Below are 17210 nucleotides of genomic sequence, written 5' to 3' on the forward strand. Positions count from 1 at the left end.
ATAACATAATATGATTATAAATACGGTACTTTTATATATATTGGAAATAATTATTCATTCTTTAAAGAACCTTAATATTAGTACTTCTTTTTAATAAAAAACATTTGTTTTTGTGGTAAAACTATAAGCAAATTAGACAGCATTATTTAATACAATGTAAGTGTACAAAATTATAAAATAAGTTCATTTTAAATTTCCAGTATTTTAATGTAACATAACAATAATAAATTAATTTAAAAAAAATTAATGATATTCCAGATTCATTTTTGAATGGCAGTTTGAAAGTGTTTTATTTTTAGATTATCGTCTGATGGTATTTAATTGGACAAAGTGCTGGATCACCATCACTTCGAAACAAAGCCGCCTGCTTTCTAGCAATTATTGACTTTCATACAATATCACTTGGTTTATTCGTTGATTATTAATGCGAATTGTTTTCTTGTCGAAAGGCACACTTTGCTTATACGCGTTCATGACATTAATTGCTCCAATTAGATTTTAAGTAATGGCTATCATTCTATTTTTCGTATTGAATGAAGCTTGAGAACGTTTTGTTGCTCTGCAACTGACGGATATTTTACGATATTGATATGTTTCAAACTGAACATTAAACAAGTGAATAGGAGCCCCAAAATTGCTATCCATATTAATCTTCTTGTTCACACCACAAGTGATGTAAAGGAAGAAACGGCATGGCATTGAATGTATGCGTGCCATGTGCAACATATTAGACAATTTATTTGCGCTGACAATAAAACTATTTGGCATAAATAAAAGCGTCATGAATGAAATAACAAAATCATTGAAAACAAAAATCCATCATACCTCGTTGCGTCTTATTGTCGAAATTATTTCACTAACCCTTTTTTTGCAATGTTGTTTCTTAAATTCAAAAGCAAATTACTTAAAAATGACAATGCTGTGAGTATCAGTGGCTTGATCTCAATATAAATAAAATAAGCAAAAGGCTAAATCAGAACGATAAAGTAAAACAGCCAGAAGAAAGGGAAAGAAAGTGTCAATATTTTGAAAAACACTATTCTACAGGAGGGCTAATGTTGTTCCCCCCTTAACTATTTACTATATCTCTTTAAATCTTGCTGGATTTAATGTTTATTATCTCCTCTCTATACTAATTATTATTTTGTTCATGTTGATTTTTATTTTTAAGTTTTACAACTTTCTTGTACGAAAATACTAATTAATAGTTTAGTAATTAGTTATTATTTAGTTCTATGTTAGGAATTGCACTCTACGTTTTAACTTGTGGAATAATGATTTGACTAAACTCTTATAATATTCAGTTCTTATAATGTTATAAGAAAGATTTATAGACATAATTTCTGTGGCCGAAGATATTTAAGGTTTGGTTTAATTATTTTGTTGTTTAATACTATAGCGCCACCAGTGTCTACAATTTCTAAGTGCATGTCGATAAGGGGCGCTACTCAACAAATCATGTAGCGGTTTTGTAGGCTTTATCAGACAATAAGCGATTTGTCAAATCAATTACAAATACCTCTTTTAGAGTTAAAATAGAAGAAGGAAAGTGGATCTAGATTTTGAAATAAAGATATAATGTTTTGAAACACGTTTCGATGTGTAGGCTAGGCCTACTAAAATAAAGTGTGCCTACTGGAATCTGAGCAAAGAATCTTTCTATTTAAAGATGAAAACTATTTTATGTAGTAAAATATATATCTGATATGTTGTGTGTAAATACATGTAGCCAAAAATAAATAGAATACCGTATCCTTTTAATTACATTTAACGAGAATATCAATGACGTCATTACGAATAATGGCATCTTCTAGTTGGTTAATTTAGACGTCATTTAACGTTATTTTTTAAAATGACGTCTTATCACGACAGACATAATGACGTCTTATCACGACAGACATAACATTTTCCTTAAAATAATATAGACAATAAAGTCGTTTTATTGTTGCATTACGTTTTTAACATCTTATTAAATTTGTATACCAAATAAGGTAATTTACGTTTATTAAGGACTGTTGTAAAATAGCTAGAAAGGTCCATCGGAACTAATTTGCTAAAAAATTAATGATTATTAGCAATAGGCCTTATTATAATTGGAATTTAATGAAAATGTAATTATTCTACATAACAATTGATTGCAGTATAGTTAGATAAGTTTAGGTCTATAAACAAAGGTCGATAGTGATAATTTGATTTGATAATGGTATAATCATGGAGAATTATTTATCTTCCATGGTATAATACAGCAGTATAGATGTCAATGACAGAGTCAACAAACGCTTATGCAAATCACGCGTTTAGATTTTGTTTAGGTTTTAGTCACATTAATATAAATGATATACTGTATTACGTATGAATTAGACTGTTAGTTTCGATCATAATCAACGACAAAACACAAAACCAAAGAGGATAAAATCGTATAGAAATTATATAACAATACGATAAACAAAAGTTGAAAAAACAAAATAAAAACATTTTTCAAAATATAGCAATAACAAACAAAAAACAATCAAACATAACATATTTCGATTTTTTATTTATTTATTTTTTAAATAAGAAGAACCTCCACCGCCCATCACCCACACCATACACCTATGTATAGTAGTACTGTATGGCATACATCAAATAATAAACTGTCTATTAAAACATTCCATCTGAACACCTATGAATTGTTACTGTTATTTTGTTTTAAAAGCTTCACCATGCAATAACAACAAATAATTTAGGGGGAAAAATATAATTAAATGTCTCTGTATTGCAGGATTATATCCCATTAAACTCCGTCACTTGTTTGTGGACAACTTTTGTTGACTATTTTTCTGTCGCTGTCGTAGTCCCCTAACAGGATTATTTATCGAAAGAACAAGTAATTATAAAGATCAACGTTTACTATCGAGTCGTGTTAAAGACTGTCGAATTGATAGCACCGCCAACTAATGGCATGGCACCTAATTTACCTGACGTCATCACTTATTACACACCCGCGCTCATTTCAATATTTATGATCCAGCGAGTCTTTTCCTTATAAACAATAATATTTAGGTGCAATAATGGAAGTTTTGTTGTTAGTATAAAGATAATTTATGATCGATATAAAAACTGGTACAAAACATGCAGAATATTCGGGTGATTTCGAGTGAAATTAAGTGCTTAAATTTACGAGTATATTTAAAAATAGCTATTCCTCGCGTGTCGCTCGAATAGTCCATGCGTGTCCTGGAATATTGCATGCCCTACCCGAGGCAATGCAATACATATGCTTTTTTAATCAGTATCTGTATTTGTCTTATCCTAATCAAGATATTCTAAAGTGTCTTTAATTTGTGCCTGATTTCCAGGTTAATACCTCAGGGCTAAACTGCTTTCTTGCTTTCCTGTGAATAACGGAAAAAAATAAGTGAAAATAAATAATTCTAAAATTAAAATGATCTCTATTCCTACATGTGACGTTTATTGGCAAACTATTATTAATATCACTATAAAAATTCTGAAATTGCAATATAAAGTGCAATTTACTATCCATGTTAAGAAACTTAGCCAACTTCAATCCTTTCGACCTAATTTAAGGGGTTCAATTATCTATTTTCTTTAGATTTAGATTCTAAACAATTTTTCCATACATTATTATACAATAACAAGAAAGTAATTTAGATGTTTCTTTGTAAAATAAAAATAATAATAAACGTTTTATTGTTTATTGTTTGGATATACAATGCTAAGGCATAGTATGGCCTTATGTCATACTGAGACCTACTGTTTATAATTCTATATCATTCCAAATTTTTAAAATTGTTTCTATTCATTATGTTATTCTAATATCAACTATTACATTCATTCATGTAAGTACTGTAAATAAGTACTTAGTATATTTTACTGACTTGAAAATGTATGCTTTATACGGTGCCTATATCTACGCTATCTCACTAAATGCTTCGGTTTGATTGAACCACACGGACTTCTATTACATTTTAGAAGTCTTTCCATTTAATTCCATGAAAAACTGTTCACATTGCTTGATAATTTGTTTCAATTTCTCTGGGTTTTGTGTATGGGATGTAAAATTGAGTTTCTTCACGCCTAATTTTCTTCTTTTCCACATTTATGATGGTCTCAGTATGCGAGCGTATAAAGTCCGCATCATTTCATCACCAACGTATAAAAACAGGTTTACATCTTTGTTACGTCACATTCCCTTGCTATGGTAACTTACCGAAAAGAAGCCCCCTTCTTTGGTCTGCAAAGTAATGGGCTTCATTTCAAGATAAACTATTTGTATATCAAAGGAACAAGCTGATTTAATGCCAGATGACGATTGATGCAGATATAATATCATCGAGTTTATTATTGTATCGTAATACGTGCATTTTTCAGTTTAAAATGGTATTTCGTCATAAATACGTAAAAAAATACTATTATTGTACAGTAGTAGCAATTCACAAACTTTACAGCCTTCATTTTGAAAAGAATCCACTCTTTAATTTGCAAAAGTAATCTCGATAAGAAGCCCATTTTGAAACGAAGACCATCTTGAAGAAGCCCACCCAAGAAGAGTACTAAAAAATAAGCCCATCAACTTCTTTTCGAGGTGTTACGGTACCGTCGTATGCTTACATGTTACACGTCAATAAGTTCAGCCTGCCTTACCCATTTTTCGGTAATGTTAAAGACGAAAATACGTTTTTATTACAATTATTAGTAAAAATTGTGGAATAGAACTGAAAATTGTGTTTATAATGTTGAACTTTGCAATAATATGTCAGTTGCTATATTGTAAATAATTATTCAAATTACCTGAATTGGTGTCGAATATATCTAGCGGGCTTCCGCGTGAAACATTAGATTTTTCTATTAGTTTGTGAATTACAGAAACTATGAACAGATATTTGAATTCGTATCGTCACAGGGCGTTCAGTTCGATATGACCCGTTCCATCACTGTCATGTTCTACTGTCACAAATAGATAATATCGTTTATTTACCGGGTATGCTAAACGAGAATATTGATACTAACTGCGTTTGGCATGATTTGAAATTAAAAGTTATAACGAAACATTTACGAAATGAGATAAGGTCGTGTGTGTCAAGCTAGAGCTTAATCTCTGCTTTAAACACAAACATATAACTCTATCAAATCAAAAAATAGAAGAGTATCAAGTATTATTAGGTGTATTAATAATATGAACTTTGAACAGATTCTGTCTCCAATGAACTGTTTTATTTAAAGTTTCAGATTGCGAGTATATTATAGAATGCTATCAATACTAAAAAGTGTAAATGTTCAATGTTCTGTGTCTGAAGTCAATTAATAATAGGTTTAGCATTTTGTACTATATTTATAGTGCGGATTAATTTTAATGTTATTCTGTTATTACATCATACATCATAATTAAACAGTAAAGCGTTGTTGATCTTTTCCATTTGTAGACCTTGTTATCATATTGAGTACATTATTTTACCAGCCTTCCATGATTTTACTTTTTAACGGGAATGTCCTCCGATTTATTTTGATTCAGGCCTAACATCGATTGTTTAATTTGACAACGCGGAAACTCCGCATTTTTGGCTGTTAGAAATTGAACCAGAACTAAGAAGTACAACCATATGTATTAATTTGTGTATTTTCAACCAGGCACAATACTTTCTGATTTTGAGTGGAGTAATGACGCACACGTATTTCAAAACCAAACTGTTAAGAACAATTATTAAAAAAATAAATAAAAGTTACTCAATAAGACACGGTAGATCCATTCCGGCCAGAAATGAAAATAATAATAATAGGAGCCTAAAGATTTGCATTATACAATCTAAATTAAATGGTTATATGATAATTATTATTTTGGTTAAAATAAACCCATCAAAATCAGTAAAAACAAACATCACAAAATCAATTAGCCTCCAAGAGGCCTAATTTTAAATTAGAAAGGTCGCCAAGTGTAATAATTTCAAAATTTGGTATGGGTCGTTATGAAATAGAAGGCAATGATTGGCTATACATTTACAGATGAACTCCTGAGTTGAGTAATGACGCAAACGTATTTCAAAACCAAATCGTTAAGAACAATTATTAAAAAATAAATAAACGAAGAAAAGTTACTCAATAAGACACGGTAGATCCATTCCGGCCAGAAATGAAAATAATAATAATAGGAGCCTAAAGATTTGCATTATACAATCTAAATTAAATGGTTATATGATAATTATTATTTTGGTTAAAATAAACCCATCAAAATCAGTAAAAACAAACATCACAAAATCAATTAGCCTCCAAGAGGCCTAATTTTAAATTAGAAAGGTCGCCAAGTGTAATAATTTCAAAATTTGGTATGGGTCGTTATGAAATAGAAGGCAATGATTGGCTATACATTTACAGATGAACTCCTGAGTTGAGTAATGACGCAAACGTATTTCAAAACCAAATCGTTAAGAACAATTATTAAAAAATAAATAAACGAAGAAAAGTTACTCAATAAGACACGGTAGATCCATTCCGGCCAGAAATGAAAATAATAATAATAGGAGCCTAAAGATTTTCATTATACAATCTAAATTAAATGTTTATATGATAATTATTATTTTGGTTAAAATAAACCCATCAAAATCAGTAAAAACAAACATCACAAAATCAATTAGCCTCCAAGAGGCCTAATTTTAAATTAGAAAGGTCGCCAAGTGTAATAATTTCAAAATTTGGTATGGGTCGTTATGAAATAGAAGGCAATGATTGGCTATACATTTACAGATGAACTCCTTTCTTTGAAACTGGCAAATCACTTACCAGGGGCAACAACACTACCGCGTGACGTAGGTTTCGTCATTGGAAACACCGTACCTACAACTCTCTTCATCTTATCTATAAGATAACGCAAAACATTTCAACTTCATAATAGCTGCATTAAACTGGCAGTCCACTGACGGAAGGAACGCTTTTAATTGGAAGAAAGTCGATCCCAAAGTTATCATTCAGTTATTATTGATATTAGCGTGTGTAACCCAAATCGAAAGACTGTACATTTTCTGTGGCGAGACGGTGTAATACCTTGCTATATATTCATTGAGGAGTGCTCACCTACGGCTTACTTACGGTATCTGAAACGATGTTGAAATCGGGTAAGTTGTACTTTCCATTTACTAGTTTAGGTTGTGTTATAATCATTTCCATTCAATCCTGTGAAATAAGCTCCGCGTTACTTTAGTTGCTTCTTCTCTAAACGATCCTTAGTGTGCTGTTTTGTAGCACATTAAATTTAAGATTGTTTAAGTTGTTATAGGCCTATTATTGGGACTGTCCCCTGTTGGTTGTTCAATACGAAATTAAAGCAAAACAAAAAATCAAAACAATAAACGCCGAACCGAAAATGTCATGTAGGTAGGCCTATACTGTATAATATTTTGTATTCGATGTCACACTGTATATACTTTTTATAATAGTAATTTTTTAATAATGTTTATAAATAAATAAATATCTTGTTTTGCGTTTGCTGAAATTGTTGTATTGAATAGTTTTTTCTTAGTTAATATAGACAGTTTGAAGTAAGCGTTTTGTTGAAAAACTTTCACTCGATAACATAAAGCGAACCAACCGTTTTTAAATCTTTAAAAAAAATGTCATCAATGATTCGAGTTTATATACACTCTGCTCCTGTATATTTGAAGACCACATTATTTATTCCTATTTCAAAAAAGTTGCGATAAAACTCTAAATTTAATTTACTGTATTTTATTAAATCAATAAGAGCATACCCTTCCAACTGTACCTAAAGTTAATACAGAGACTCTTTTTAAACCATACATTGTCATGGTATGAATTTGTTCATCAATGTACCGTTATTTTAAACATTTAGATAATTTTACTATTTTATAGAAAAATTATCATTACACAGTAGCTTCATTAGCTAAAAAACTCAATACAAGTGCACCATATGCTAGCCTAATATTCTAATATAATTTTAAATTTCTGTAGGCCTATGGTTTTTGCTTTTTGTTTTGACATTTTTTAGATATTAGTCATTCGATTATTGTTTTGTTTTCCATTTTCCCATTCTGTGAGTTACTTAATTGTACTGCGTATAATGGATGTCCATTTAATATATTCTGATTTTGTATTATTGGCCAAGTCTTCTAACCTTTAATTACTAAACTAAGTAATCACAAGTAAACATTAACTTAAAATAGATAATTTACGCAGAGCTCGTGTAGAAAATTAAACTGAAAACACTTTATTGATTGTACCTTGGGGACGCAATAAAAGAAACTAAAATAAGGAATAGGAGTAATAGATTGAAATTATTATCAGTATTCTGGTAAATACTATCATTTTGTTTTTCTTTCGGAGAAAAAACTGCAATCCAAAAGTCCCTTAGTTAGTTGTATTGGTACTGCGCGACCTCTTGATTGAAAAATTCTTATACGGTATCATGTCTAGCGACTATAAACAGCTCCTGCAGTTTCTTGTATGTTGACTACAATCTTTCTTCCATATGGTTTACTTTCTCCTGACACTAACATTGCCTTTGCAGCGCTTGTTAATAAATGGTTAGAGCTTAAGCCTCCAAACCTTTTGAGTTATCCTTGCTTATTTGTATGATAAAGTACGTTTATTGATCTATAATTTTAACCTCTAATGTCAAATTAAAGATAAGTTACCACAGGCAGTATAGAAGGAAGTGAGTTCAGGTTGGAAATCGCGTCTGTCTTAATATATAATTTAATATATGAGTTAATACCTTTAAAATAAAGACTTAATGCTTGCTTTTTAAATTCGAAATTTCGAAATAAATATATAATATCCCGTCATTTCAAGCACCAAGCACTTAGTGAGTGTCAGTAGTGTAGGCATTTAATAACGGTATCTCAACAAGCACCATCAGGCATCCGCTTAAAAAATGTCCCATTCCTAAAACTTTCTTTTAAAAACTAATATCGTTATGTTTTGTTAGAAACTACCGGTATTCAAACCGATATTTAAAAAAAGAGACAATGCCTTTGTCTGAAATTCTGTTTGCTCTAATGTAGGCTTAACATGTTCCGAAGTCATCATTTATTTTCATTGAATGATATTTCCTGAAAGATTGACCTGTTAAGATACGGAATAAAGAAGCAAATAAAGAGCCATTATCTCGACTGAAAGACGAGTAAGGATTATCCTTAATAGGAACAGTGTAATAGTTCATGATGAGAGATTATTAGCACTACTTATATGATCATGAACAGAATACCAAATGACTATAAACGGAGTATAATTGTCGAGTACGCGATATATTCTGAAAACGTTGAATTTATTTGCTTTAACTACATCCTTATAGATTATTATTTTGCCGTGATAGGAAACATTAATTTGTCAAGAGAACGCCAGTAGCTTGTTATGTATCATAAATATAAATGATTTTATAGAAAACCTTTAATTGTTTAATATAACATATTTCAGAGCCTCGGGTGTTTCCATCGTTTTAACTCGACGTTTTGATTTACATGCCATTATTTTCGCTTGCCAACCGTCATGATTGGTGCATCTTGAGATTGACAAGACTGACAAACCCTTTCAAAGCTACACATACTTAGTGCAAATTACGTTATCTTTATGAGAGAATAAGGATAATTTTGTTTTGGTTAAATAGTCTGCGATTTCATGTTAAAGCTCAGGATAGATTTTCATTAAACATGAGTGAACAGTCAGGATCAAAATGATAGAGAGAAATGGGCAACAGTCGTCTCAATAAATTAAATTGTGTATGGAATCATAACATACGGTTTAGGGAGACAATTTCCCTATCTTGATACATAAGTGCTTTCTCAATGTTTATGTTGTAAAGCTCATTTCCTAGCATATTTATTAATTTTATTATATTAATTATTAAGTAAAATTTTCAAAAAGTGTTTTGAAATATTTCAAAATCTACTCAAATAATATTAGATTAGTTTTTGGGAGTTTAGAAAACAACGGAAAGGGTGGGCCCAGTGTTCCCATCACCATAGTGTTACATAATACTAAGCTTGGCCCCAATTGTAGAAGGTAAAAAAAATACCATTTTAAGTTTTCAGGTAAAACATACAAAATTAAAATCTAATGTGTACAAATTTACCCAATAGGAGCAAGAGTGTCTTTCTGCAATTTTGTACATGGTTTTAGTTTTAACACATTGGTACACACTACTGTACGGTACATCACATACAAACACATAGTATTATCCGCTTTGTTAAAATTTTTTCCCAACTGGTTGATACTTAGTAACGTCATCGCGATTCACCATTTCCCTCTGTTGCTTGATACCTTTGAGTTAGTAATTCGAGGGAAGAGTACAATTACACATCTCTACAATCTATCAAAATCCACCCATTTTAAATTATCATATCAACTTTCATAGCTTAGATATTATTCTGGTTTGAATTAAAACCTGTAAAGTATACTGTTTAGATCATTACTGTTTTACATTACATACCGAATTGCGCCCTCTATAATTAACATTGGGAAGTTTTATTTTTTCGATAGAATGTTGTCTACGACTTAGATTGATCGCCCTCACATTGCTTCTAGGAGCGACGTTATGCAACTGTCTATTAAACGGCAAGCACCAGATAAGAATTGGAAAAAAGTCATGGCCTGCTGCTAACGAAAGGATAGACCATTACGACTTGGACAGTGATGGATTCATATCTGAAAACGAACTCGGGTATCTCCAAATTATGAGCAAAGATCCACTTACCGTCTTTTTTAGGAAAACAGACTTAAATGGTTAGACAATGTTTAATTATTAAGCTTGGTTTCTACTAAAGACAGAACGCAAGGATGTAGACGCATTGCAAGCGAGTTGACCGAGTTCGAATAACTCATGGCTTGTGATTGGTTAAATCATTTACGTTGCGCCTACTACTGTACCATGCTTTGTGTCTACTTGTGATAACAAACTACAACGTAAGGTTAATTCATTGCATGCGGGAATACGGTTTTTGTCGATCCTTACACAGTTTTTATGGTTTTTAGGTCCAGGCGGCAACCGACAACACCTGTATGTTGTCGGTCGTCCCAAATCGAACGCTTCATATTAACAACTTCAATATTATTTAATAACAATGAATTAACATTACGTAGTTTGTTCTCACAAGTAGACACAACGCATGGTAGTAGGCGCAACATAAATGATTTGACCAATCACAAGCGATGAATTATTCGAACTGTCACTTCTGATTGGTCACCCCCCTTGCATTGCGTCTACATCCTACATCTAGTAAAACATATATTTCCAGTACTTACCGTACACCGTCGCCATAAATTATGTACTGTATGTATTTTGTTTAGCATTTGAGTCTGAAATAGTTTAACAATTTAGTACAGTTTAGTTTCAATTAATGTTTTCATTCATTTTAAAATTCTTTTTAGGAGATGGTTTGCTAGACCAGAATGAATTAAGAAGGAAACTGAGCAAGCTAGAATAAGGACGATCGCCCTCTGTTGTCGTCGCTTCAGTTTCTGTACTCATGGAAAAACACAATTGATTTACATAAAAAAACCAAAGACTTGTCAAACGTTGGGGACTAGCTAATTACAATTGCTGTATCCATTTGTGAATACAGTACTCGTTTTCATACAGGGAATTACACTGATATCTGTAATAAGTTAATAACGTTGTCTGTTTAAATACCAATTTCAGTTATCAAACAATTTTTATTTTAAAATCTCCATAAATGCTTTGAAGTAATAAAGTGTTAAATTATGTTCCAGCATGAAGTTATTTTTTTCTCTGAATAAATACAATAAATAGCTTGTACTTATATTGTAATAATTTTCTTGTAACTGTTTTGCCATTTCTGTCTTTTTGTGTTCGTTTGTTTTGTCTTTTGTTATTAAGTATACATTCATTCAATTGGTTGTGCTTATTGTCTTGTGCTTACAATCTAATATAGAAATATTAGATTGTTATATACTATGCTTTTAAAACAGCTATATTCAGATTAGGAAATTTGTAATTGACAGTAGGCCTAGGTGCAGGAAAAACAACATTCACCTTACTATTTCAATTACTTATTTATTTGACCAATAACAAAAAACACCATGTAGATTAGAAAGTGCAAATTAGTTCCGTAAGCATATCTATGGCCTAAAATACCTAGCAATGTAACGTAGGTTTGATGACGAAGGGCCCCACCCTATTTACACAGACCAAATGTGCATATTAGAACGCTTCTCATTGGATAACAAAATACCTTTCACGGACTATGACGTTTACAATCGTCGCCTGTAATAATTGCTTTCACCCGCAGAGAGCGAAAGTCGTAAACGTAGCCTAGTCATCTTAGGCCAATACTTTGTGACAAACAATGAACTTTCGGCTCTGACAAGCAATGAAGCGTGACGGGAGGTGAAATTGCTGCCCAGAATATAAATAGCTTCTACGCGTGCGAACAAAAGCGACCAAAACCAATATAAAACTTTGTATAGGCCCATACAGAGTAGTCGATTTGTTTATTATATTTTGAGGTAGATGGAATGCAAATATAAATCATACATGTTGACTGTGATTACAAGGTTGAAATAATAGAGAATGGGATTTGGACGTAGTCGTATTGGTTGTCGCAAATATACAGTATTTCATTTATTTTAGGACCCGTGATGTGAGCGGTTATTATTTGATAAACATGATATATTATTATTATCTGTACCTAGTATATTTAGAAGAAAAAGAAAGAAGTTTTGATAGCCGTCAAGTGTTTTTTTCTCAATTGAACCAATTTTCCTTTAGATATTTGATCCTTCCAATTTGAAAATTCTGTTATTTAATTGAAGTTCCTTGTGTTTCTATCAATAAATGAGAGTTACCCGGCTTATTCAAATTTACACTCTTTGTTGAATGTTCTATTTGAAATTCTACCATGATTTGTACGGTGGTGTTTGCCTTCTTGTTTAAATCTTTGTTCCCACGCAACGCAAGGACGTAAGCGCAACCTAAGTCATTTGACCAATCACAAATCAATGAGTTACCCGATCTGTCGCTTTGGCATTGGTCAACTCGCTTTTGCACATAAGCTTTGGTGTTGTGAACCAAGTTTAAAGCATTTAAAGTATGAACAAGTTGGTGGGTGAGATGTGGGTGACCATTTGAATAAAATACATGCCATGAAAACCCCGAAATCAAAGAAAACAATAGATCATTGGAGGGAAAAATCACATGAATGTGAATCGTCATGAATAATAATTACTGTAAGTGTACACCGTATCTGACGAGTTTATTTACATGACATACTTTTTTTTTTACATCTTGCTCTTCTGAGGTGTCCGATAAAGTCAACATGTTAATCCATTAACATGTATTTATACCTCACGGGTTAACAAAATGCAAACAGACAATCTATCGACTAACAAGCATGGCTAATAAGTGACGTCGGCCATAAATATTATGTATAAAAGTAGGTTTACAGTATTCGACATTAAAAAAAAAATATTATGGTAAATCGATATATTTAAAAGTAATAAATTCCACTACTTGTGTGATCAGCATATATGCCATTGTGGAACAATGTAAACATGTTAATGCCTATTTGTTTAGGAGTATTCGACGAGGTTGAATTATAATTAAATTAGGTGGAACATTCAATAGCATTGTTTAAAAATGACAGTTGAATTGTATTTGTTTAATTTTCATCTGCAGAGGACAGTGATAATGTAGACATAACAGTATATGCTTTATATATGTTTTACACAATTCAGTTTGCAAAGTAGTTGCTGATTCTGTTTTTAACATCGCGCCCTCTTTAATTCTTTGCTGTTGACGTCATGACTTACGTATCATCGTATTCTATGTCCTACTGATGTTTCAACCGATATTGGCATAACATTTTTTAGAGGTTCTCGTAGCAAATGTTGACAATTTTTTCAATCATAACTGTCACATATAATTTATTTGATATGTTATTTAATTGATCGTACCATATCATGTTTAGTTCAATATCGCTCAAGCTTAGTAATGGTGACATAATATAAGATTATTTGTGACATAAATTTGAAACACGAAAATATTATTCTATTGTATGTACAGAAACATAAGAAGGCTACGTGTCATCCAAACTTATAATAATAAATAATAACATACCAGTTAGGTGTGACCTCTTATCTTATGCTCATCGTATAGCAATAGCAAAGAAGAACTGACTGCTAAATTTATATTTATAGCCTACTTCAACGGATACGAGGATTAAGGACTGCGTTCCAGTTGAATATTTATTTTATTATACAATAATGAATGGGTTTGAACGAATTTCAGAACGTTATGGGGTGTTATGACACGTTTTTTGTTTTCCATTTCCATTTTTTGCAACGGAATGCGTTCACTGTTCTTCCACTTTTTCTATAATGTTTTAAAAAAAATAGTGGTAAAAAGTATGGTGATCTAGTTATGACAAATTTCGTACATTAGTAGTGGTTTGGGCAGGGAAGAGTGAATCCCTGGTTTAGTAAAGCTGTTGGGTTCCAATAGAACTGTTGGAATGTAGGCATATAAGTGTAGATATGAAGTAACAACGTTTATTCCAGTTAGCCTCAATATTGTTGAAAGTAATTTTTACAAAATGTGTATTGTATTATTATTTTGTATAAATTATTTTTTGTTGACACTATCAACGGTTTGGGCAAGAAAAAGTGAATCCCTGGTTTTGTTAAAGCTGTTGGGTTCCAATTGAACTGTTGGAATGTAGGCCTATCATAGACATGAAATAACAACTTTCTTCAGATTAGTCTCAAGGTTGTTGAAAGTACTTTTTACAAAATGTGTATTTTATTATTATTTTGTATAATTCATAGAAACAAACTCTCCCAAATGGATTTGCTTGTTGACACTATAACCGGTCACACAGTACCAGCAATCTATTTTTGTATTCATAAGCAATAGTTGAACAAAAGTAATTTAATAATACATATTGATTGTATTAGTGTACAAGTCCCCATAGGTAGATCTGTTGTGTTTCATAATTCTAGGAAATCGAATCAAAACCACATGGATTTCCCCTGGTTTAACTTTAACCCGATACATGACATACCATAACAATTGATTTGTGCTAAGATAACGTTTCAACAAGCAAAGAAAATTAGAAAAGACGATGATCTATAACTTGCCTTAGGCACTGTTGATGGAACATCTGCTTGTTCAGTTTGGACATACGAAATGTAGATGCAAAATCAATTCATCCTTCACATACATTGATGAAACCGTTAATAACAAAATAAAATTAGTATCGTGCAAAACAATCACAAGCTTCCAAAGCCCTTGTTTTCGAATAAACATGAATTTTTTTTTTGTAATTTAAAAGAACAATGATCAAGTAAATTTCTTTTTTAACACTGCTCATTAAATGTCACACTATTAATATAATACTATAACTACTTTCTGTAAACCCCTTTATTTTTGTTTAAGCTCCCAAAGCGTTTTAAATAATTATAATTAATTATATAATAGTAAAAACTTTGCCGGTCTTTGTACATAAATTAGGTGTCAAACCATTGCATTTATGTACAAAGAATTAACCTGACTACAATTCGCTAATGCAAACGGTTTCCATCGAGCCGTCTGTGTAGATGAATGGTTTAGACTACTGGCTTTGCATGCTGATGTAGGGTTCGAATCCTATGAACAACTTATTTTTACTGCATAGTGAGAGAGATTTTTCAGTTATATGTTGGAAGTCGTCCGTCTTGTATTTATTTTAATTTATGTACGAAAAAATATAATCGCTGGCCGGTCAACGACAGTAATAACGTTTAATAGTGATACATAAAACTGAAAAAAGTGGGGTAAGCAATTATGATTATAAATATACATTGATCTTGATTAATTTTTTTTAATTTTTAGGAATTATCGACATACACGGGCCCGGGAACAAAAATATTCTTTTTGTAGGTAAGCGATGCAGAAAACAAGAATTAGAAGAAGAATTGTCGTCTATCTATATCTGTTCTGAATAGTTTATTCAGGAAAAACGCGTTAATAGTTTGATAAGATGTAATGGATTATGCAAATTCAGTTTAATTTAAGAATACTGTACTCCAAGGAATATGTTATGTAAAACTACTTGAGGGGGTTTCTATTAGATTTAAAGTCATGAATATAAATCTGTTTCTCTTATCTTTTAATCATACTGAATTAGTGATAGTTACACGTGCGCTTCACAATCAATAACAAAAACGTAAGTTTCACCTATGTAGTTGATCCATTATTTTGTTGATCCATTATTTGGTTTATTTGGAACCATCAGTTGTCATTTTCGTTCTTCTTGTCGGAAGATATTTTAGAATATCGATACAAAGTGTTTTAGGCACATATGTGATAATATATTAGTGTTTATTTGAGGATCTGTGTTTGATTTCTGATTTATACTTCAAATATATATGAGCGAGTGAGTGGCCGAGCGGTTAAGACAGTGGAACCGTAATACGTAGCCATAACATCGGCAAGGTTTCGAGGCTCACTCGCTTCATGGTTCTGGTGGTAGAACAAGTCTTCTCGGATAAGGGGTCCAGGTCCAGTGTACACTGGCTCATGTGAACTTTAAAGAACCTAGTACATCTTTCGAGACCTGTAGGGGATTACCCCGATGTACTAGTTCACACACAGCCACTGTCGCAAATCATAATAAGGGAGAACAGTCTTAGACTGAAGAGGCTACCCAGTATAAAGAATAAATAATTTTAAAAAATATGATAAAAGTCAAAGTTGCGCTACATCAGGTGGAATAGAATCCGGAGATGAGAGCGCGTCTATTTTACTTAGTCGCTCATACTTTTTGTGGTTAATTTCTACGTCATTTTGTTACTTCTGTGGATGATCTTGGAGTTCGCAGGGAGGAGGTACGGTACTTTCTTACATAGTAGGTAAGCTAAATGAATCTGATGAATAGCGCCTCCTATTGACAATATCCATAACCGTAGCGCCTCCTATTATTATTTTCTTCTTAACCGGCCAATTCACCCATAGACATACATCAACAGTTTATATAACGACTAGTATTGAATCTTAATATAGTTCGCAGTGTTTCATAATCAATTTAATAATGATTAATTTATTTGTTGTATTTTTATCTTCGTTGTGTCACACTGAACGTTAAACTATTGACCTATACCTTGAATGTGAACATCCTAAATGAATGCCGTGGGTGTGCGGTTGCGGCTATAATATAATTGCATTGCGTTTAAATTAAGTTTTTCAACTGTAATTAATAAAATTATTGGCA

The 17210-nt window shown here is 31.7% G+C and overlaps 2 protein-coding genes across 2 annotated transcripts in view; both read left to right on the plus strand.

Moving 5' to 3' along the window:
- Positions 1-17210, plus strand: part of LOC140040574 (cyclin-dependent kinase 2-like) — an 82600-nt gene that overhangs the window by 33150 nt on the left and 32240 nt on the right. The gene's annotated exons all lie outside the window — the stretch shown is intronic.
- LOC140039722 (uncharacterized) lies at positions 6867-11760 on the plus strand. Its single transcript, XM_072085338.1, has 3 exons — positions 6867-7106; positions 10486-10728; positions 11374-11760. Exons 1-3 carry the CDS (start codon positions 7094-7096, stop codon positions 11427-11429), a joined length of 312 nt encoding a protein of 103 aa, XP_071941439.1. The 5' UTR covers positions 6867-7093; the 3' UTR covers positions 11430-11760.

The sequence above is a fragment of the Antedon mediterranea genome, chromosome 2, assembly GCF_964355755.1.
Source record: "Antedon mediterranea chromosome 2, ecAntMedi1.1, whole genome shotgun sequence".
Taxonomy (NCBI): Eukaryota; Metazoa; Echinodermata; class Crinoidea; order Comatulida; family Antedonidae; genus Antedon; species Antedon mediterranea.